This window comes from Venturia canescens, chromosome 11 (assembly GCF_019457755.1).
Source record: "Venturia canescens isolate UGA chromosome 11, ASM1945775v1, whole genome shotgun sequence".
NCBI classification, from domain to species: domain Eukaryota; kingdom Metazoa; phylum Arthropoda; class Insecta; order Hymenoptera; family Ichneumonidae; genus Venturia; species Venturia canescens.
Genome location: NC_057431.1, coordinates 3,643,031 through 3,661,631, shown reverse-complemented (window position 1 = coordinate 3,661,631; position 18,601 = coordinate 3,643,031). Strand labels below are relative to the sequence as shown.

At 37.3% G+C, this 18,601-nt stretch overlaps 3 protein-coding genes across 5 annotated transcripts in view; 1 reads left to right on the top strand and 2 right to left on the bottom strand.

Moving 5' to 3' along the window:
- Window positions 1–10,975, bottom strand: part of LOC122417823 (uncharacterized) — a 56,210-nt gene extending 45,235 nt beyond the window's left edge. The window contains exons 1-3 of one of the 2 annotated variants that reach the window (XM_043431633.1): window positions 10,929–10,968; window positions 10,795–10,856; window positions 188–9,345 (exon numbers count right to left, since the gene is read on the bottom strand). In XM_043431633.1, the coding sequence (XP_043287568.1) occupies window positions 188–9,211 (9,024 nt within the window). In that variant the 5' untranslated portion in view covers window positions 9,212–9,345; window positions 10,795–10,856; window positions 10,929–10,968. Of the gene's footprint in view, window positions 1–187; window positions 9,346–10,794; window positions 10,857–10,928 lie in introns of both variants that reach the window. The other variant, XM_043431634.1, reaches the window with a different exon arrangement.
- Window positions 10,976–12,375: 1,400 nt separating this feature from the next.
- Window positions 12,376–17,470, top strand: LOC122417808 (uncharacterized). Of its 2 annotated transcripts, none has more exons than XM_043431609.1 (6): window positions 12,376–12,658; window positions 13,451–13,854; window positions 14,122–15,427; window positions 15,532–15,636; window positions 16,208–16,263; window positions 16,381–17,470. In XM_043431609.1, exons 1-6 carry the CDS (start codon window positions 12,561–12,563, stop codon window positions 17,283–17,285), a joined length of 2,874 nt encoding a protein of 957 aa, XP_043287544.1. In that variant the 5' UTR covers window positions 12,376–12,560; the 3' UTR covers window positions 17,286–17,470. The 2 variants fall into 2 exon arrangements, with proteins under 2 accessions (XP_043287544.1, XP_043287545.1); XM_043431610.1 differs by lacking the exon at window positions 12,376–12,658 and adding an exon at window positions 13,148–13,278.
- On the bottom strand, window positions 17,471–18,423 carry mRpL42 (mitochondrial ribosomal protein L42). Its single transcript, XM_043431618.1, has 2 exons — window positions 18,148–18,423; window positions 17,471–17,972 (listed from the first exon to the last, which is right to left on the bottom strand). Exons 1-2 carry the CDS (start codon window positions 18,172–18,174, stop codon window positions 17,595–17,597), a joined length of 405 nt encoding a protein of 134 aa, XP_043287553.1. The 5' UTR covers window positions 18,175–18,423; the 3' UTR covers window positions 17,471–17,594.
- Between the last annotated feature and the right edge of the window lie 178 nt (window positions 18,424–18,601).

The following is an 18,601-nucleotide window of genomic DNA, read 5'->3' as shown; positions in this document are numbered from 1 at the left end:
TTTTCTTCGATTGATATGTTAACATAAATTCAAAACAAGTATAGATTAAATTATTTTCATTCACATTGCTTATCAGTTTTCTTGGGAATCGATTTGTATTTTTATTTTCAAGATCAAACCTCATTATCTAGTTCGAATTCGTTCGAATCATTAAAGAAAAAAATTCATTAGATTAAACCCGTATTACCTTCTCATGATAAGCCAACTGTGAAACAATGTCAGCAAAGGTTACAGACGTCTCACTGGTGTCCCTTTCCTTCTCGACATTATCAATTTTCTTAGAGTCGACATTCAAATCTTCCATTTGTTTAGATGCGGATATATTATCAGGTGATCTTTCGTGTTTTGTGATCACGGGTGGAGAACGAGAATAATCACGATCTGAATCACGACCAGAAAGTTCAAAATTGAGATCCATTTGAGGCTCTAAGATGGGCATTTTAATGGGACTAGGGGATTTTCTTGTTTCTTCGTTAAAACAGCACGTGATGCTATTGGCTAGATTTTCCCTGATTTGTGATATCTTTGGTATTTTGTAGGATTTCATGGTTTTTCCTATTTCTCTATGAAGCCCCGCAGTTGATGCTTTTTTTTTATTCTTCGCTATTGCTTTTTCTGCGAAAGTCGAAGTATTCGGTTGTACTGCTGCAATACTTTTGACATGGACATTTTCCATAAAATTATCATTATTCATTTTTGAAGGTTTACAGACTTCAATGTGACTGGTAGATCTTGGTCGTTTCCAATCAATACTCTTGGTTGATTCTTTTCCAATCTCGGAAAGAGTGGTTATCCTATCAGTTTCTCGAAGGCTGACCAACTTTTCTCCTTTCGAAACTTTGATCTTATTTTCTACTGGAATTTCTGCAATATCTTTTTTGTCGATTGAATGATTGTCAGATAGAAAATATTCATAACCTGAGCCCTGTTTTTTCTCTGCTGCTGTTTTGGGTCTCGGTCTAGATGTTTTTGAACTGAAATCTTTGGATATTTTTTTTTCCAAGTAACGCTTCAATGTTTCCTTTGCTGCTAAAACTTCCTTTACTAAGGAATCCGAGCAACATATGTTTTTCATGCTCGCGACAAGTGAACTCGCTCCAGTTTTGTACAGACTTTTCTTTTCCGGATTATTCTCACTGGATTTGATTATTTTGTCGAAGTATTTGCTTTCTCCTTCCTCGTAATCGTTGCCCTTGAGTGAACAGCTTGGAATTGGAACATCTAGAGAATCCACACTGCTGTTATCAACAATTTCCAACTCCAATTCAAATTGTGTCGGTATAGCATCCTCTGAATACAATTTGCCCATACTTCCATTGGCCATGAAAAATTGATTTTTCTGCTCCAATTCACTTTGAATGTTGCCCGGCGATGCAGGCAATATTTCAATCGTTGTTTGGCTTTCGTCCGACGAATCGATCTTTATCACATGACTGTTATCCCCGAAGTTGCTTGCCTGCAATTTTTTCGACCCACCATTTGCCGGTATCTCCTTTCTAGAATTTTTGGCTGTAAAGTTATGTGTTCTCGTCGTTAGGTCAATGTTTTCCAAGTCAAAGCTCTTTCGACGATTTTTAGATATCACCATTTGAGATTTACTCAAGTCACAATCAGATTTTCGTCTCACTTTCGTTTCATGAACTTTTTTCTCATTCGATTTTTGAGAGCCCGAATCGATGCAATTCGATTTGCGAACCAAATCGTTCCAAATGTTCTTGCCGACTTGGTCCAAAGTTGACTCGAGTACTTTCAAGGCTACTTGACCATTTCCGGGTTCTTTTGCCATACAATCAAGCACCCAGAAGCGTTGCAGTTTAACTTCTGGTTGCCATTTTGAGTCCTTGATAATGGCGTCTCGGTCATTTTTGCTCAATTCGCATTTGAATTCGGCGCTTGGGGAGGCACGCTTTATAATAACTTTAGGTACTTTTTCTGCGATGCTTTGCTGAGAATCGTCGTTCTTATTATAACAGTCGTCAAATTTTTTATTGTTCTCGTTCATTTCTTCTTTTTTTACTACATCTTTTTTAGGAATCATTAATTCACATTTTTGCATCATTGTTTCTTCAGAAGCCTGAGCTACAGATGTCTCAATCATACTTATTGAGGAGTGCTTCTTGATGGTTAATTTTGGTATTTTCTCTTGTCTCATTCTTTTCGGTAATTTTTCTATGCTTCTGCTCTGGTGACTCTTCGAAAACAATTTATCCTTACTCCTACTACGATGATGATGATGTTTTGACGATTTTTGCATCAGAGTAAACTTGTAAGAGCTGTTGTCTGTATTTTCCTTAGAATCTTGGGACTCCACCTCGGAGGATTGCCTGGATAATTTACCCACGAGCGGGAGCTGTTTCTTGACAATTGCAGAAACAGATAATTTACTGTTTTTTTTGTTTTTTATCTTTTTCTCTCCGTCTCTCAAATATTTTGTATCCCGCGAAATCATTCTCGGCAAATCAGAATCTTCCAGTCGGATCTTTATTTTTGGAATTTTGGATCCACTCTCATCAATTTTGATCCCTTGATTATAAGATCTCGAAGAAATTTTTGCGTTCGTCGATAATATCTTCTCACCATCTTCCGCGCTGGTAGGAGTTCCAGGACGTGATTTTATATTTTTTATAATCATTTTAGGTATCTTGGGATGTACTTTGTTACTCAGTTTTTTTATTGAGACCTCCGAAATTCCTGACCAGTGGCTTTCATGAGCAAGACTCGGAGGACTTTTCGAATATGAGTCTCCAAGACTGCCGTCGCTCTGTATTTGTCCGGAGAAACTGAGGATTGGTGCTTTTCCAGAATCGTCGCTTTTCCTTGAACAATCAATGCTTGGATCAACCGCATTTTCATCTAAATACGAGTTACTTTTCTCATACATGAGATTATCATCGTTGGTCAAAGGATGTAGATCGTTGAAATCCATCGACTCACTCGCAAACCGTGTCGATGTGTCTTCTAACTGAAGCACTGTCGTTACCATTGTTAATTCACTAGATTCCTCTAAAATTTTAGAACTAGATAAGATGCTGCAGGTATCGTTGCTGGGTGGAGTAAAATTTTCTGTTTCTAATATGCTTGAATTATCTAATCCCGTTGGAACTTCACTCTCCTCTAAAATAGTTTCATTCGATATAGCATCTCTAACATTAAACCAGTTATCCCTCGATTTTGGAATCTGAAATAACAAACCAGTAAACTCTCCACTGTCGTTGGAAACACATCTTCGGAACAAGTCCGAGGATTCATTGACAGTCTTTGCTCGAGCCTCGTTAAGCTCTTTTTTCGTCTTTCTTCGTCTCTTTTTTCTCGTGATTTGCCCGTAATCCTCTTGATTGCTAAATGGAAACGCAAGATCGAGACTGTCGACAATTTCAGTGGTATCATAATTCACTGGCATTAAAATCGTTTCAAGAAACTGCTCTCTAATATTCGCCGACAATTCTTTTGGAATTTGATTGAAAGATTTGTTATTCTCGTTTGACAAGTATGTAGACCCAGAGTCTATTTTTCTTCCTTGAGATACAATGAACATTGGTTTACTGGCTCGATCACAAAACGATTTTGTCCACTTTTGTATTTTTCTCGAATCCTTAAAAGCATCCGCAAAAGTTGTTGAAGATTCCAGGCCGCTATCGGATAGTGCCGCTTGAAAATCAATGCTCCACATTTGTGGCTTCTTTTCTATAACTTTCGTTGATGGACTAGCCATTATTGCGGTTGCTTTGGTTTTCGGGAGCTCAAAATTTTCCGGAAAAAATCGTAAACTCGAATCGCAGCTTTCTCGTTCGATCAATACCGCTGAACGATCAGTGCGTCTGTCAATATCACGCGTTGAAATTTCTAGTTCTTGATCATCGAATATTCTAGCAACAACCCCAGCTTCGAAATCGTTGACGCAAGCATTTTTTGGACCTATAGAATTTTCGACTAATTCAGGATTTTTCATCGATACGTAATGTAATATTTCTGTAGTCTTTGAATGCTCCCAGTCTTCCGGTACTGATCTCAAGTCTCTGACATTTACTTCTGATGTTTGCTGTTCTATGATGGTTTTTTCTGAGATTTCAGTGATATCGAATTGATCTTCCTTCGATATTTCTTTCGTGCGACAATTTTCATGTTTCCTCAGCTTAATATCTGTATTTCCCAACATGTCATCATGAAATTTACCGATTGTTCTTTTTGTTCTGCTCTTTCTATGATCTACACTTTTTTTGTTTTCCAATATCGGATAGAGCTTGGCAAAACTTTGTCGAGATCCTATATCCCGATAAGGATTTCTCAATTTCGAATAATGGAATAATTTTTTTAAACCAGAAGAGGAGCGTTTTCCACGCTGTTGAGCTTCCATTATCAAAGCTTGATAAGTATAATTCCGATTAGGACTGTATGTTATTCTACCATCTTTAGTCGTGTATATCGGAACTGTGTTGAGGTTTTTCTCAAAGGCTTCGGTCGTCGTCAGTTCCTCGAAGCGATTACTCAATTTCTTTTTTCTATCCGCATCCTCATAGCGTTGTTTTTCTCGTGTAAAACGAGACTCTTTCACAAATGAGGACCTCTCATCAATATTGGAATAGTGATTTGGCGCCACGTCGAAGTTGTCGACATCAAGTACTGACGAATTGTACGAAGGGCTGGGCAAGCAACAGGTATCTTTCTGTTTTTCTGTTCGGGTATAAGTATTATTTTTCAATTTCTCCATTAGATCATCTTTCTGAATGTTTAAGGATCGCGCATCTGGTAAAATCACGGGCAGAGTACAAACCCGTGCCTTTTTATTCATTATGGCGGTTTTCCGTCGAAAATTTGTTTCACTACTGGATGATGTCGAGTTTTCTCGACACGAGTATTCCTCATTCATAAGCAATAATTTGTCATCCATTGACTTTCGAAATCGACGATTTCTTTTATGTTTGTTTAGTTTTTTGCTGAGCTCTTCATCGGTTATTTTCCGGGCTCGCTTCGATTCAAAATTGTCCGTTGGTTCGGGTAGTGACCTACGGCGACGCCTCCGACCACAAATTTTCCCGACAGAGGCAGCTAAGTGGTTTCTTTTCTTTTTGTTTTCAATTTCTCCCTCCTGTAATTGGTCCTCTAGATTTTTGTTGATTATTCGGGTTACATCACCCCTTGACAAATTAATTTTTATCTCAATTGCCTTTCCTGACGATTCTTGATTTTTGGTCTCGTCATCCATAATTTTTTCAACTTCGTTGTGGATTCGAACATTAAAATTAGCCACTTGGATCTCCACGTTGGAATCAACATGATGTAGTTTGCTGGTTTTCTTACGTTCGTTCTGGCCTAGAATTAAAACTTTGTCTAGAGTAGTCATAGAATTCTCATCTTTCTCTAGAGATTTCTTCCCTTCAGTGTTTTGAGGGAATCCATTATTGTTGTCTGATGCATAGCAGCAGTCATCATTTTCGATTTGACTCCGGTTTTTTTCATACGACTTATTGGTTTGTATCATGTTTGTCGAGGATTTGACATTTATCATTTTTTCAGCCACGGGTTCCACACTCGACGTCTGAAAATGTTCACCTATCTGGCTCACTTGGCCCCAAACATCATCTTCACCGTTAGTTTTGTCTATGATCGCGCTCCCGGAATTATCAAGCACGTCAAGATCAGTTATTGGCAACGTATTATTTAGTATTTTCGTTAGACAATTTCCCTCCATGGGTGAAACCGGTATCCGAGGTTCATCACAAACAACATCGTCGGGTATCAACGGAATCAGGCATGTGCCATCGAGAGACATATCACACAATGTTTCGAGGTCGCCGGAACGATTGAACTCATCAACCGCGACATTATCATGCTCTAACATTTCCGCGCTATTCTCAGCACCAACATTATTGTTTGGATTCTGGTCAGTCACATTTGCATCTCGTAATAATGACGAAGTTTTCTCGGTTTGAGGACTCGTCAACGGTGCCATACCGACTAGAGGATCGTGATAATAATCATTTTTTTTTTCATTACTAGAATCTCTCATTGTCTGTACAGAACGTTTTTTTTTGTACATAACATCTTTCGCCTGATTTTCCAACTCTTCGACAACGCTCTCTGGACTCGAATCACAATTCTCATTATATTTTCGATTCTCGTTGCTGGCGACTTCCTCATCAAAATCAAAATCCAATGAAGCAGGCTCGTTGGTGATAGTTTGTGAATTATCGCTAATTCGTGCCCGCTCTAATTGCTCATAAGGCTCTATTTTTATGGGTGAATGCGTAAAACTTATGATCGGGCTATTTTGAATGATCTCAATTGGGTTGGTTGATGTCGTGAGATCAGTAACGTGCTCTGATAATTCTTCACTATCAGAGTGTATCGGGGTATTAAGGGTCGTCGATATCGGTGTACATTCGGACGTTTGAAGATCAGGTAAACTTATGTCATCAGGATTATGCGATTCATCACTTGTAAAACTGTTTTGTTTATGTAGGTTCGGAACTGTTACGTCACCATCACGTTTGGGATTGCTCGATGAGGTTTCGCAGCTACTTGATAATGAATTCGAAGGGCTGGAAATAGAGGCTATAGATTTCGTCGTGGTTATCATCGTCGTGCTCGTTTCCTTTGCGATGTCAGCCAAAGCATCGATACAAGAATTTTTTTGTATCATATCTGGTCTACCTTTATCCTCAATGCTTATAGAATCGTCGACAACTGATCGGGGAACATCGGCACACGATACTATAGCACCTTTAGCGAGCTCTACATTGTCGATTTTTCCTTGTAATTGTTGCTCTAGCTGCTGCTCTTTTTTTCTCACTGTCTCTCCCATCTTAAACTCCAGAACTTTAGAGCAAATCTTATGCGTCTGTTCAAATAAAACTATTGCAGTGTCCGTTTCAGTCAAGTCTCTTGCCTCAATGGGCTGAATCTCGGCGGCACTTTCGCAAATCGATACGGGCTTCAGTACCGTAGAGGCTAAATCCCCAAACACTGTATGAATTTTTTCCATTTCTACTCCATTACTCTCCACGTTTTCGACTATATGAATTGTTGGAATGTCATCCATGCTCTCCACCGATTCTACGCATTCAATCTCGCTGACGTTCTCTTGTTTCTTCTCAACATTCACTTGCGTTGAGGCTTCTTTCTCCGCAGTAACTTCAGAGTTGATTGAACTGTTCTTCTCAAAATTCTCTGGAGTTTTTGATTTACGAGTAACTTCTAGAACACTTGTTGCAGTTTCCTCATCCTCGGACTCATCCCAATTCGCTAAAAATTGTCGCACATCGAGCTCTGGTTTGTCAGCGAAATCATTCGTACTCTTATACTCCTCAATCGGAGATCCTGGGGATTTACTCTTATCCCTCTCATTCATGAAAACCATCCTCTGACAATTTTTGTTAATATTCAACTTACTAGTTTCATGAGCCGTTAGCTCATGATCTTCCTCAGATTTCTTTTCGTTTACCACAAAGTAAGATTCAGCATTCTCTCCTCGCAGAGGATCTATGTTCGAATTGTGGTTCATCAATTTTTCGTTATCATCCGAAGCCCTTTCATTTTTCCGATCACTAGAGTCATGGGAATTCTCGTAAGACTCATTAGCAAAAGGCAAACTACGATTTTTATTAGCCACGCTGTTATTAATATCATTGGTTGAAACAGACCCTGCCGCTCCACTGTTGTACACTCCGGAAGAAGACATATAATTCGAGTTAATCAGCATTCCATTCTGATCAAACTGCAGGCTGATTGGGGCTACTCCTGGACTTGTCTGTGCAGTCGAAGGGCTCGGAACTTTCGGCGATTCTTGGATTATATTCTGGTAATCTACCGTTTGTTGTAATCTCAACAATTCTCGGTATCTCATGACGCACTCTTGATATTTTGGATGCGTCTGATAGCCTGGAATACGTGAGAATGCACGCAAATGATTCTCCAAGGAAAATCTTTGCATCGCGATTTTTTGGTGATACACGTGATACTTTTGAAAAGAGCCATGAACGTGAGCGCTAGTAGCTGATTGAGCCATACGATTAGCGACAACTGATTGATCCTGAGAACCATAATCCTGTAGATAATTCCGCGGATGATGATTTGAATTATAAAACGAGGTTTGCAAGCCTGGCGAAACATTGTTAACATTTGGTCTTGCAGTACTCGATGCGGAACCAGGAGCACTTTGATACTGTAATTGCTTTGGATGTTGATATGTTTGTGTAACCATAACATTCTGTTCGTTATACTTCATCATCCCGGAGTTTTTGGCATTCGCTACGGGAGGATGATTGGTTGAGCTCCGTCTAGCATAATCTTTAACAGAATAAGGACACTTTTGGTAATCACTAGGGAACTGATAGCTTTGCATTGGATAATTTTGATGTAAAAGTGTATTTCCACTTCCAACAGGATACGCTCTAGTCATTAAACTATCTTTTCTGCCGTATTTACTGTAATCTTGATAGTGTCTTGTACCACGATGGTCTCCCGAATAAGAGCCAGCCTCGATTATTTCTTTAGTTTCATGACAATCTTTTCGCACATCTGGTAAGTATCTTCTCCCATCAATAGAACTGGAATAACTATTAGCCTGGCGAATAGTTTCCCGATACGTGCTCGCATTATTCCCGTAATGCGGATACTTTTCCCAATGCTGATACAAATTTGAGTCACTGTTGCAACATGGAGCCTTGCAAGCCGAGTAAGTCTGACTTCCACCAATTACTGCTCCGCGTACTGGGGAAGAAGATCCCATTGGTGAACATTGTGATCCCATTATTGAATTATGCATGACTGAACCTGGGTTCACAACGCTTCCTGGTATGTTACCGCTTGTTCCTGAAACAAACGCTATTTGCGCATTATGATGCGCTACAGAAACATCATCAGTAACACTAGCCGGGGCAACTGATATTCCAATAGGCGACAGCGTATCCATTATCGGATCTTGCACCGATGTTGAACTATAATGAGTTCCTCCTAATTGTATAGCTCCTGACGCAATACCATAATTCCTTCCACTATGATAGATACTTCCATCATTCGAATTTTTACCGTTCATACGGTGTATCTCGTTTGTCAAAGCAATACCGTCCAGTGCCGGTGAACTTGCTCCAGGTACATATATGTGTTTGTTACCATTTTTTATCCCTCCCGATATCAATGACGAAGATGATGTTCTTGATCTTTGCGACGCATTATATTGATGCCAGTCTGGCATGTTCCCGCTGTAGTTCATTGTACATTGTTTGATCTTCAATTTTGTTTCTCATTAATTTTTCTTTACCTTGCTCGGCTCAAATCTCTTTTTATTCTCCTTCTTTATTCCCCTGTGTGGTTTTGCAACATGTATCCTTGAGCAGGTGATAACCCCTGAATCATAAGATTTCATCATTGATAAGGCTTCTTTTTTATTTAGCAGGTTGACATATATTCAAATCAGAAAAAAATGCAAAAGCACTTGTAGAATAATATAAAGCGTCTTATTTTTAATTTTTACAGTGATGCTAAAATCCTTGAGGTAGCTACATTTTTATTTCCACATGGTTTCACATTTGATAAACATTTCAAATATGTAACGTAAACTATTTTATCAGTCTTCCAATAGAAAATTTATATTGCCAAAGTTATCCTGATCAAAGTAAAACAGATTACTATATTCCAGTGTAGCCTAAAATTTTTTATCATTTCCTATTTGAATTATAAATATGAGACTGTTAGAACCTTTAAGAGCTATGCAAATTTCTTTTTTTTGCATATGGATTCATGTATGCGCTTTTAGCCAAAAAATTTAAGGTCAACCATCAGTCGGTAGAATGACTCCACAAAATCCAATAAAAAATATTTCATTTTCAGAAGAATTCATTAATGCGGTTGAGCATAGGGAAGATTGTTAAGTAATTCAGAAGTTTAATGAAGATCAGTCAAACTGGATTTATCATCCTACATATATCAGTTATATTTTTCTGTTCTAAACTCATCTAAAATAAATTGAATAAAAAAGAAATATTGCTTAGAATATCGCAAAAAAATTTTTTCATCTATAATCAAAATTGGTCGTAATGGTGTAATACTCAAAGGGCCCATTAATAGAAAATTAATAAAAAATTAGTTCTAATGATTGTTTAATAGGCTGTAACAACAATATGGAAAATTATCTCACATATGATTAAATAGCACAGCAACTGCATCACCCTGATAAGCCTAGGTTGCAGCTATATACAATACTCTGTGCTGATAAGAGATTATATTTCTAGTTGATATACCGATTATAATGTGTCCAAGAGCACTTTATATTATTTTTATACTGTGAAGACAAAAATAACGAGACTTCGGCACCAGCAAGTTATTCAATAAGTTGTTCCAGTAATTTTGGGTTCTATAAGCCATTCTATGGTTTTCCAAGTTACTTCAATAAGATTGTATTTAACTTGTTTTAAAATCGTGTCTCTGTTTAAGGCAGCATTTTTTCGTTTTACATATACATTTAAATAAACATAAAATTCGAGAAATAATAATTGTTCAAACTAAATAAATTCATTGCTCAAAAATAGTCAATGAAGGAAATATGAACAAAATCGAAAAAAAACACCTACCCACTATTAATAATAAAAATATACCAAGCAAGTGAGTGGAAGTAACTGTGGAGTGGAGTGGAAGTAAAAACATGATTGCTATTTGAATTTAATCTTGTGTCAATTTTTTCGAATATTCCAAATTATTTAGCCACCGTCAAATGTTTTACGATACGGAACGACACATATTTCTTTTTTTCCGGACACGGGGAATAATTCAGACCTATGACAAGGATTTGTGTTTCACCTGCAGACACATATGGAATAACAATCTATACTGCGTTGTTGAATCGCTCTCCAGAGAGTTTGCTGATTGAAAATGAAGAAATCAATTTAAGTTTTCCATGATTAATTGTTAATAAACAAAAATATTTTTCTCACTTCTCAACTGCGCTGCGAGCGAATTCACAACACCGACGCCATTTTCGACACGAGTGGTTACAAAAATAGTACATAGAAAGATGCGCCGCTGCCTAGTGACTTTGAACGTAAAGCTTATTCACGAACTGACTTCCCACCATGAACTATGACTACGTTTTACACGGCCCTCTTATTCCGGTTTTGTATATACAGACGGGTATATTTATATAAATCGACAGATATGCATTTTGTATATCTATAATGATATAACTAAACCGGAATAAGAGGGCCGTGTAAACGTAGTCAGATATACTTGGTGGTTTTCGTGAAGGAATTTCAAAACAGCATACAAAAACGACAAAAACCTAACTTCTGGTCACTTCTGGTTACCAAACGTAAACTTGGAGATACTACGTGAATCGTTGGATTAACTTTTTTTTAATTTTTATAATTCAATAGGAACATTCATTTAAAGGATTACACATGGAAAATTTTACTTATAAGAAATAATTTTTTTTCCATATGTCAAAATAATATTAATTACTATAAGTCCTTAACTATTAGCAGTGGTATGACTAGACTGAAGCGATAGAATTACCTTAAACTCGGTTCCGGTTTATTCTATCTCGAAGCTATATGAAAAAAATTGAATTGAGTTTGAACCGCGTCGGAGAAAACGGCCATAAGTTGATCAATAAATTCATCAAGAGACTCGATAGAGTCTCGGGACAAGTACATTGACAGCCCTGTCGTCTGCTGGCCTGAGGCTCTCGCCGCCGAGACTATACTTTTCTTTGAATAAAATGATTCATGGTGGTGGGGGTAAAACTGGCATGTCATTTTCTACAATTGCAGAGCTCAGGAAATGTTTTGTAAAGCGAAAATTGTTTTGGAGACTAATTTTCAAAATCCCTTTCGAATGAGCCCGAATTCAACACGATCAGCAGTAGCGTAATTGCTGAGAAAAAACTTTGTACAGGCTCAAGATTATGCAAAAGCTACTAACACATTTAGAAATTTGACGTGTATAGGGTACATTCTATTTGGGCGCTGACAGCGTTAATAGCGCTATATATTTTGCTTTCGACTTAGCTGTAAACGCTACAGGCGTTTCGATGGGTGCGTTTAGAATTGTGTTCTCATGGTTGAACGCATCCACAGAGAGAATCGTCTGTAGCTTATCTGGCGGATAAAAGCATTGACTTGTAGACCTTTAACTGTCAGATAGGCTTACCTAGAAGTTGGAACAATAACCCGCCTTAATTGAAAAAGAACAAATCACTTGTTGGTTCCGCCATTTTCTAATCGCACCAAATCGAAGATGACGTGAACGCAACCAGCGTCACCGCGTTCACTTCAAATCGAACACGTGCGACGTACTGACAAAAAATGCGCGTGCGCACAAATCAAATAGAAAAAGAGACGTTAGCACAGATGTACTTCTCTCTCGGAACGGTTTGGGCCCGTTAGTGTTAATGCCGTTGTTAGGACACAGCCTGAATTCGTTGACAACGACGAGCTCTAACATTATTTTTCCCTCTTTATTATTTTACAGTTGTCAAAAAGGGGGGCATATCGAGGATTTTCATTATCGCTCCCTTTTGTTTCACCTTATTTCTTTAACCGTGTGTACTTTTCATTGACATAAAGTAGATGAAAGAAAAAGGAAAAATGTTATCAACCCCCAAATCTCGGAGTAAATTGTTTTTAGCATCTGCACTTTGCGATGGACTCGAAGATAATAGTTTACGGTGAGCTTGGTTAATTTATATGCAAACAACGAATATTATATGTTCTGTATAAACTCTATCTATAGCAAGGCACGTACTCGCAGTACTCGCAGTCAATATCGGAACACACGACCTAGATAACTTATTATTTTTACTGAACACTTCCAGCTCAGTATCATCAAGTGATTTTTTCATATACGCATTTATCGATCATTAAATTGGAAACAACTAGAAAAAAAGCGTCAGCCCACCACGATTACGAAATTCTAATCGGTTTTTCACTTAACACTTCTGTAAATCCGAGTCGTTCCTGTCCAAGCACGAACGCTTTTGTCTTTGAATAAAAAATTATTGAAAAAATTAAATTTTCGAGAATTTTACAATTGGCCCTAGCGGATTGTACGACCAGGCATCGGTAAAAAAAAAGTACAAAACCGACCGAAGTTGGTCGTTTTTCGGTTGTTTTCGACCAATTTAAGTCGTTTTTGTACTTTTTTTGACCGATGCCTGGTCGTACAATCCGCTAGGGGGTACTTCAAAATTAATATTTCGAACGTTTTCTAAAATTTGGTGTCTGTATCTGTTGAGATGAAAATCTGTAATTATACATGAAAAACTATTCTAGTTTTTATCAAAAAGATGTTAGTATAAAATTTTTTTAACACGCAAGATCGCATTGCTGATAATGTGTTATATATAATATAGATTTATATGCATGAAAAACGAATATATTCTGTAGAATCTCTCTTCCTTCACAATTGCTGTTATAAAGTATTAAATAGTAAATACTATAAGAATAAACTTTTTTTCTAGACAAGTGGAAACACTCCTCTCTATTAAATGTGCCGACCCAAACGTTTTAATCCCAAATCATGGAGTTTCGGCGTTTCATCTTGCAATTGGCAACAAATCGGAAAAGTTCGCAGAATGCGTTACCAAACTTTTCCTTCATCATGAAGGTAATCCAAACGTTAGATCTGTTGATGGGATGACACCCGTCCATGTTGCCGCAGCTTGGGGAAGAGCTGGGGTGCTAAAGTTGTTGTTAGCACATGGGGGTGATCCATTATGTTTGGATGACGAAGGTCGCAGCCCGTTTCATTATGCCTTTGATGGTGCTTATTACCACATCATTGCCATACTTGGAAATTACTGCACCAGTAATGACATCAACAAGATTGACATGGATGAGAGACCCAACTACAAATTGACGCTAGGTAGCTTCTGCATTTTTCCTCCATCAAGTATTTATAGTAAATTCTCTACAAATGGCGACCACTTCAACTTTGCAAGTCAAAGGAAATTGCCTAATCTCGAGTATAGATACGCTGCCCTTCTTGACTTGCCTCTTTAATATGTGGCGTAAAAACTGCTAATCTTTAGATTGTGTATCATTACTATTATTCCAAAGAAATTATTTATCATATACAATTTTTTTATTATTATCATTATCAGTGGATAATTAAATTTTTTCTCATGTGTAGATAAAATTCTCCTAAATGAGAGGAATGTCATCGCAGAGTATATGCTCTCTGATAATTTCCCCAAGAGCTTTGTAGAATTGGAAACAAAGAGCAGTGAATCAAACAAAAAAAATCAATGCTTCATTTCCAGTGACGATGAACAATCAGTTTCCAGATCATTTGAAACGTTTAATAGGCTTCACAATAATGTGACCATTCGTCGCTGCTACAGAGGAAAATCTATTCCGCAATTCCCTGTAAATCTAAACAGTGATAAAAACTTTGATGAAGAGAAGCTTCTCATTAGTAATATCATTCATGGATTCTCGAATGGACTTGCGATCAAAACGGGGTCCACGTATGACGGAAACACGTATATTAGAAAAAGAATTTTGGAAAGCGGTAATAATACCGTAAGTACGAAAAAAACATCGCGTCACAAAAAAGATGGTGACATTTCGATAATTAGCAAATCACCAAATTTAAAATTATTTACAATCAACGATAAAACGTCGAACACAAAAAATTCAATGACCAATGCGCCATTGAATTTAATGAGAAATTACTCCATTCAGACAATGAATATTCAGCCCAAAATGAAAGTTAGATCCGCGGAATACACAATGAAAAGTAATACTGGTTCTACGAGAAGCAGAGCACTTACGCATCTCTGTCTTCAAGAATCATTCCGGATATTAGATAGAAAATGTCCATCAAGTATGCAAGGGGAACAAAAGGCAAAGCTTCAAATATCTGACAGATTTTCTGACACGGCAATGAATTTACGTTCACCGGATACAGATTTCTTACAGGAATGTAGAGCCGTCAACAAAAATAAGGCCAAAAATCTTTCTATCAAGCTGGTGGATCGAATGGATGATGAATATCCTGAAATTAGCTCTGAAGTTAAAATGCAAAGTTCATCCATTCCAGATAATAAAGAAAACGAGAATAAACAGTATGATCACCAAAAACTAGATACAACAACTTACCATGAAACAGAATCGATTATGTTGTATAAAAACAAGGAAAAAAATTATGACGTTTTAGAAAATCCTGAATCATCAAATCTATTAAAGGTTTATTCCCTCGAGCAAAAATTTAATCCAACTATGAATAAAAATCAAGTTGCCAAACAGGCGAAAATTTTACTAGAAATTGATAAAGCTCATAAGGATAGAAGTCCGACTCTGCCAGCTTCAATTTCTTTCCTTGAAAACTATGAAAATTTTTACATGACTAAAATGTCTCATTCGGATAACAGCAACAACGAATCGAGTTTGTGTTGGATACCACACGAGGCCGAGCCGAGAGAAATAAGTTTGTGGTAAATACATATTGTACCCCTTTATTGGGTTATATCATCATTTCGATATGTAATTAAATAATTTTCAGTTCTATCTAAATTATTTATAATCGATTCTTCTACAGGTCTCATAGTAAATCTTTTATTAGCGTGGATGAAGAATACACTTACGAAGATAAGGAAAAGGGGGTTGCATTTATCGAACGACATCTCCGTGTTATTCCCCCAAGGTTATATATACATATATTAAATCAATAATAGTACATTGTGTATCAAGGAGATGTTAAAAGTCCTTGCCTCAGAGGTGCACACGATACTTTATATAATCAAACCACGTTTCCGAGCTTTTTCGAGCGTGCCGGCGGTACGGAAAGTAGGTGTTTTTTAACCCCTAGGAGTTAAAAGTGGTGTTTTTCGCACTCTCCACCGGTAATCCACTTCAACAGTCGGTAAAACACTTACTTTGCGTACCGCTAGCAGGCTCAAAAAGCGAGGAAAACGTGGTTGCATTATATAAAAATCATTTCCAATTCAGTAAGATAAAATAAGCTTTCTCATTAGAGATAAAATAAAACATTTTTGTAGATATAACTTTTGAGAAACCTTCATAATCAAACATTAGCCCACATGAATGCGTTCAGCGAATTAAGCAAAACAAAGTTATTGAGCAGCGGGCGATAAACATTTTTGAATATTGTACATCAATTTCTCAAAAAAAGCGTGATAGATAGCAAGTCTTTGAAACATCAACAGAAAAGTGAAATGTTGTTTCGATTTCGAGTAGTGATTTGTATGTTGCAGCTTACAAGAAGAAATGAATCGAGCAAAGGGGGAAAATTCGTGGATCGATCGCTTGGGTAAATATAGCGTATCTTAGTTCAAAAAGATAATGAATTTATTAACTTTTATTTCGCACAGTTCCATTCATTAGTTTATTGATTTGATTTTTTTCATGAAAATTTTTTATTCAACAGGCGAATTATCAATCGATACAAAAGATGATTCTAGAGAATCAAAAACGTCAAATAGAATTGTAAAAAGTACAATAGGAATTACGGACGAACGCGAATTGCGCGATCGATTGAAAGCCTTTGGTGAAGTACCTGGGCCTATCACGCGGACTACTTTCGATGTGTACCTCAAACGTTTATGGAGGCTGGAATGCAAGCCAGTTGAAGATGGAAACAACAAAATGCAATATAACCAAAAATTATCCGATTTCAAAGTAGAGAAATTTGCGTGTACAATACCGAAATATTTATTAGTTGTTGATTGGATAAATCGTGAGGATTATTACAGAAATTTGGAAGAAATAGCTTTTAAAGAATATGCAATTGCCAACCCGGAACGCAAATATCGCGGTGGGACATCGAAAAGCTCCTTCTGCTATCTCTTGTTGGATCCGAGATTGACACAAGATTTGCCACGTTGTGGTTATGATTTAACGATAGAGGAACGATGGCATCGTTTTCTCAAAGCTGTATTTTATGTAGGCAAGGGGAAAGCTGCGAGACCGGCGGCTCATCTATATGATGCTTTCAAAATTTGGTCCAGTGAAAAAGAATCTAGATACAGTAAAATTTGCCGTAAAATCTCTCGTATTCTTGAAATTTGGCAGAGTGGCCAAGGTGTCGTGTGTTTAAATATGTTTAATCATACAATGGCCGAAGAAGCTTGCTCTCGTGAAGCACTTATGATCGAAGCCTTGGGTACTAATCATTTGACGAATCGCGTTTACGGTACTTATTACGGCTATACTGCGACCGCCATGAACCATGAGAAAAAAAAATCTCTCGGCAAATTTCTTCTTTACAAGGCCATGAACATCCTTATGCATGAGGGAGAACGACAGCTCTTTCCTCGTAACGTCATTCTCTGATCCGCAAGAGCATCAGTTGTATAATTAAGCCAAGAATCTTTCACTCGCGTCTCAATGGATCGCATTTCAGTCCATCCATTTTTTTGACTGTTGACTTTTTTTTACTATAAATTTATAAGAAATATTGTAAGATGGAAAAAGACAAATCTGTATAATGTATTGAATATATTAATGTTTGAGCACAATTGAAGAATCAATGAGCTTTATTTATCATTACGTGTATTTAGATAAATACCCATAGAAAAACAAATAGAATACATTGTCCATTGTCAATAAATGATGAAAATAATTTCAAAAAAATTGACAGAATTATAGAAAAGGTCTGTCGGCCTGAGATTTTTTTGCTTTCTTGTCTCTGCTTCTTGGGAACCAAGGATGCATTGTAGTGTGGGTTAGCTTAGCACATTCTTCTGCAATTGTTTTGTTGTCTTTCTTCCTGGCAAAGGTTGCTCGAGCCTTGGGGGCACTGATTTTAAGTGTCGAAAATGCAGTATGTTCCTCTCGTGGCAATGGCTGCGAATACTTGTAAGGGAAATTTTTATCTGGATGCCAACAGACTATCGTTTCCTCATTTGGAAATATTACTGCTTCTCCAATTTTTGTCAGACTGCTCAGATGTTTCGCTTGAATATTGCGTAATTTTACCATCCAATGGGTACAGGGGAAGAGTGCCATTCTTGTTTGTATCTAAAAATTGAATAGAACAACATTTGATATTTGATTCAGTTGTCAAATACTATTTTACTCCTTATTCTGTTCCTAAAAAATAACTACTAAACAGCTGCTGTTAGAATTGTAGTTCAACAGTAACCTACTATCTTTCAAAATATATTTTTATTCTCGTAAGAGATTCTTAACCTACAAATTGACGTCTTCTCATATATTTCATTCTTTCACTTGGGTTCTCAACACATTATATCTCCAGGAAACATTTGTATGAATTATAAAAAAGGAATTTGAGAAAGTTTCGTGATGAGGCTCACCAAATTAACTAAAACACGATTAACCTTGTTCTTTATTGCTTTAAAAATAAAAATGCAATCAATCAAAAGAATCCAGACGATCCAGACGATGACTGAGCAGACAATTCTTCTTCTTCTTTTTTCCTTTCGGAGGGGCCTCGGATAGAGGCGCTCCCTTCTGGCCTCTAGACTCCCGTCCCGTACCGACCGGCCACCGGCCCTTAGGCCTGCTACACACGGTCAATAATATTACACAGTAATATTGCACAATAAGTTTGTATGGTGTGTAGTGCGCCATAAATTTAAGATAGCTCAAACTTCTGTTCAATGATTGCGCCGATTGCGCAATGTTTC

Coding starts and splice junctions, on each gene's coding strand:
- mRpL42 (XM_043431618.1), bottom strand. CDS start 18,174: ATGAAATATATGAGAAGACGTCAATTT. Junction 17,973..18,147: donor ATATGAGAAGACGTCAATTT/GTAGGTTAAGAA, acceptor TTCAATTTTTAG/ATACAAACAAGAATGGCACT.
- LOC122417808 (XM_043431609.1), top strand. CDS start 12,561: ATGAAAGAAAAAGGAAAAATGTTATCAACCCCCAAATCTCGGAGTAAA. Junction 12,659..13,450: donor CTCGAAGATAATAGTTTACG/GTGAGCTTGGTT, acceptor CTTTTTTTCTAG/ACAAGTGGAAACACTCCTCT. Junction 16,264..16,380: donor TTCGTGGATCGATCGCTTGG/GTAAATATAGCG, acceptor TTTATTCAACAG/GCGAATTATCAATCGATACA.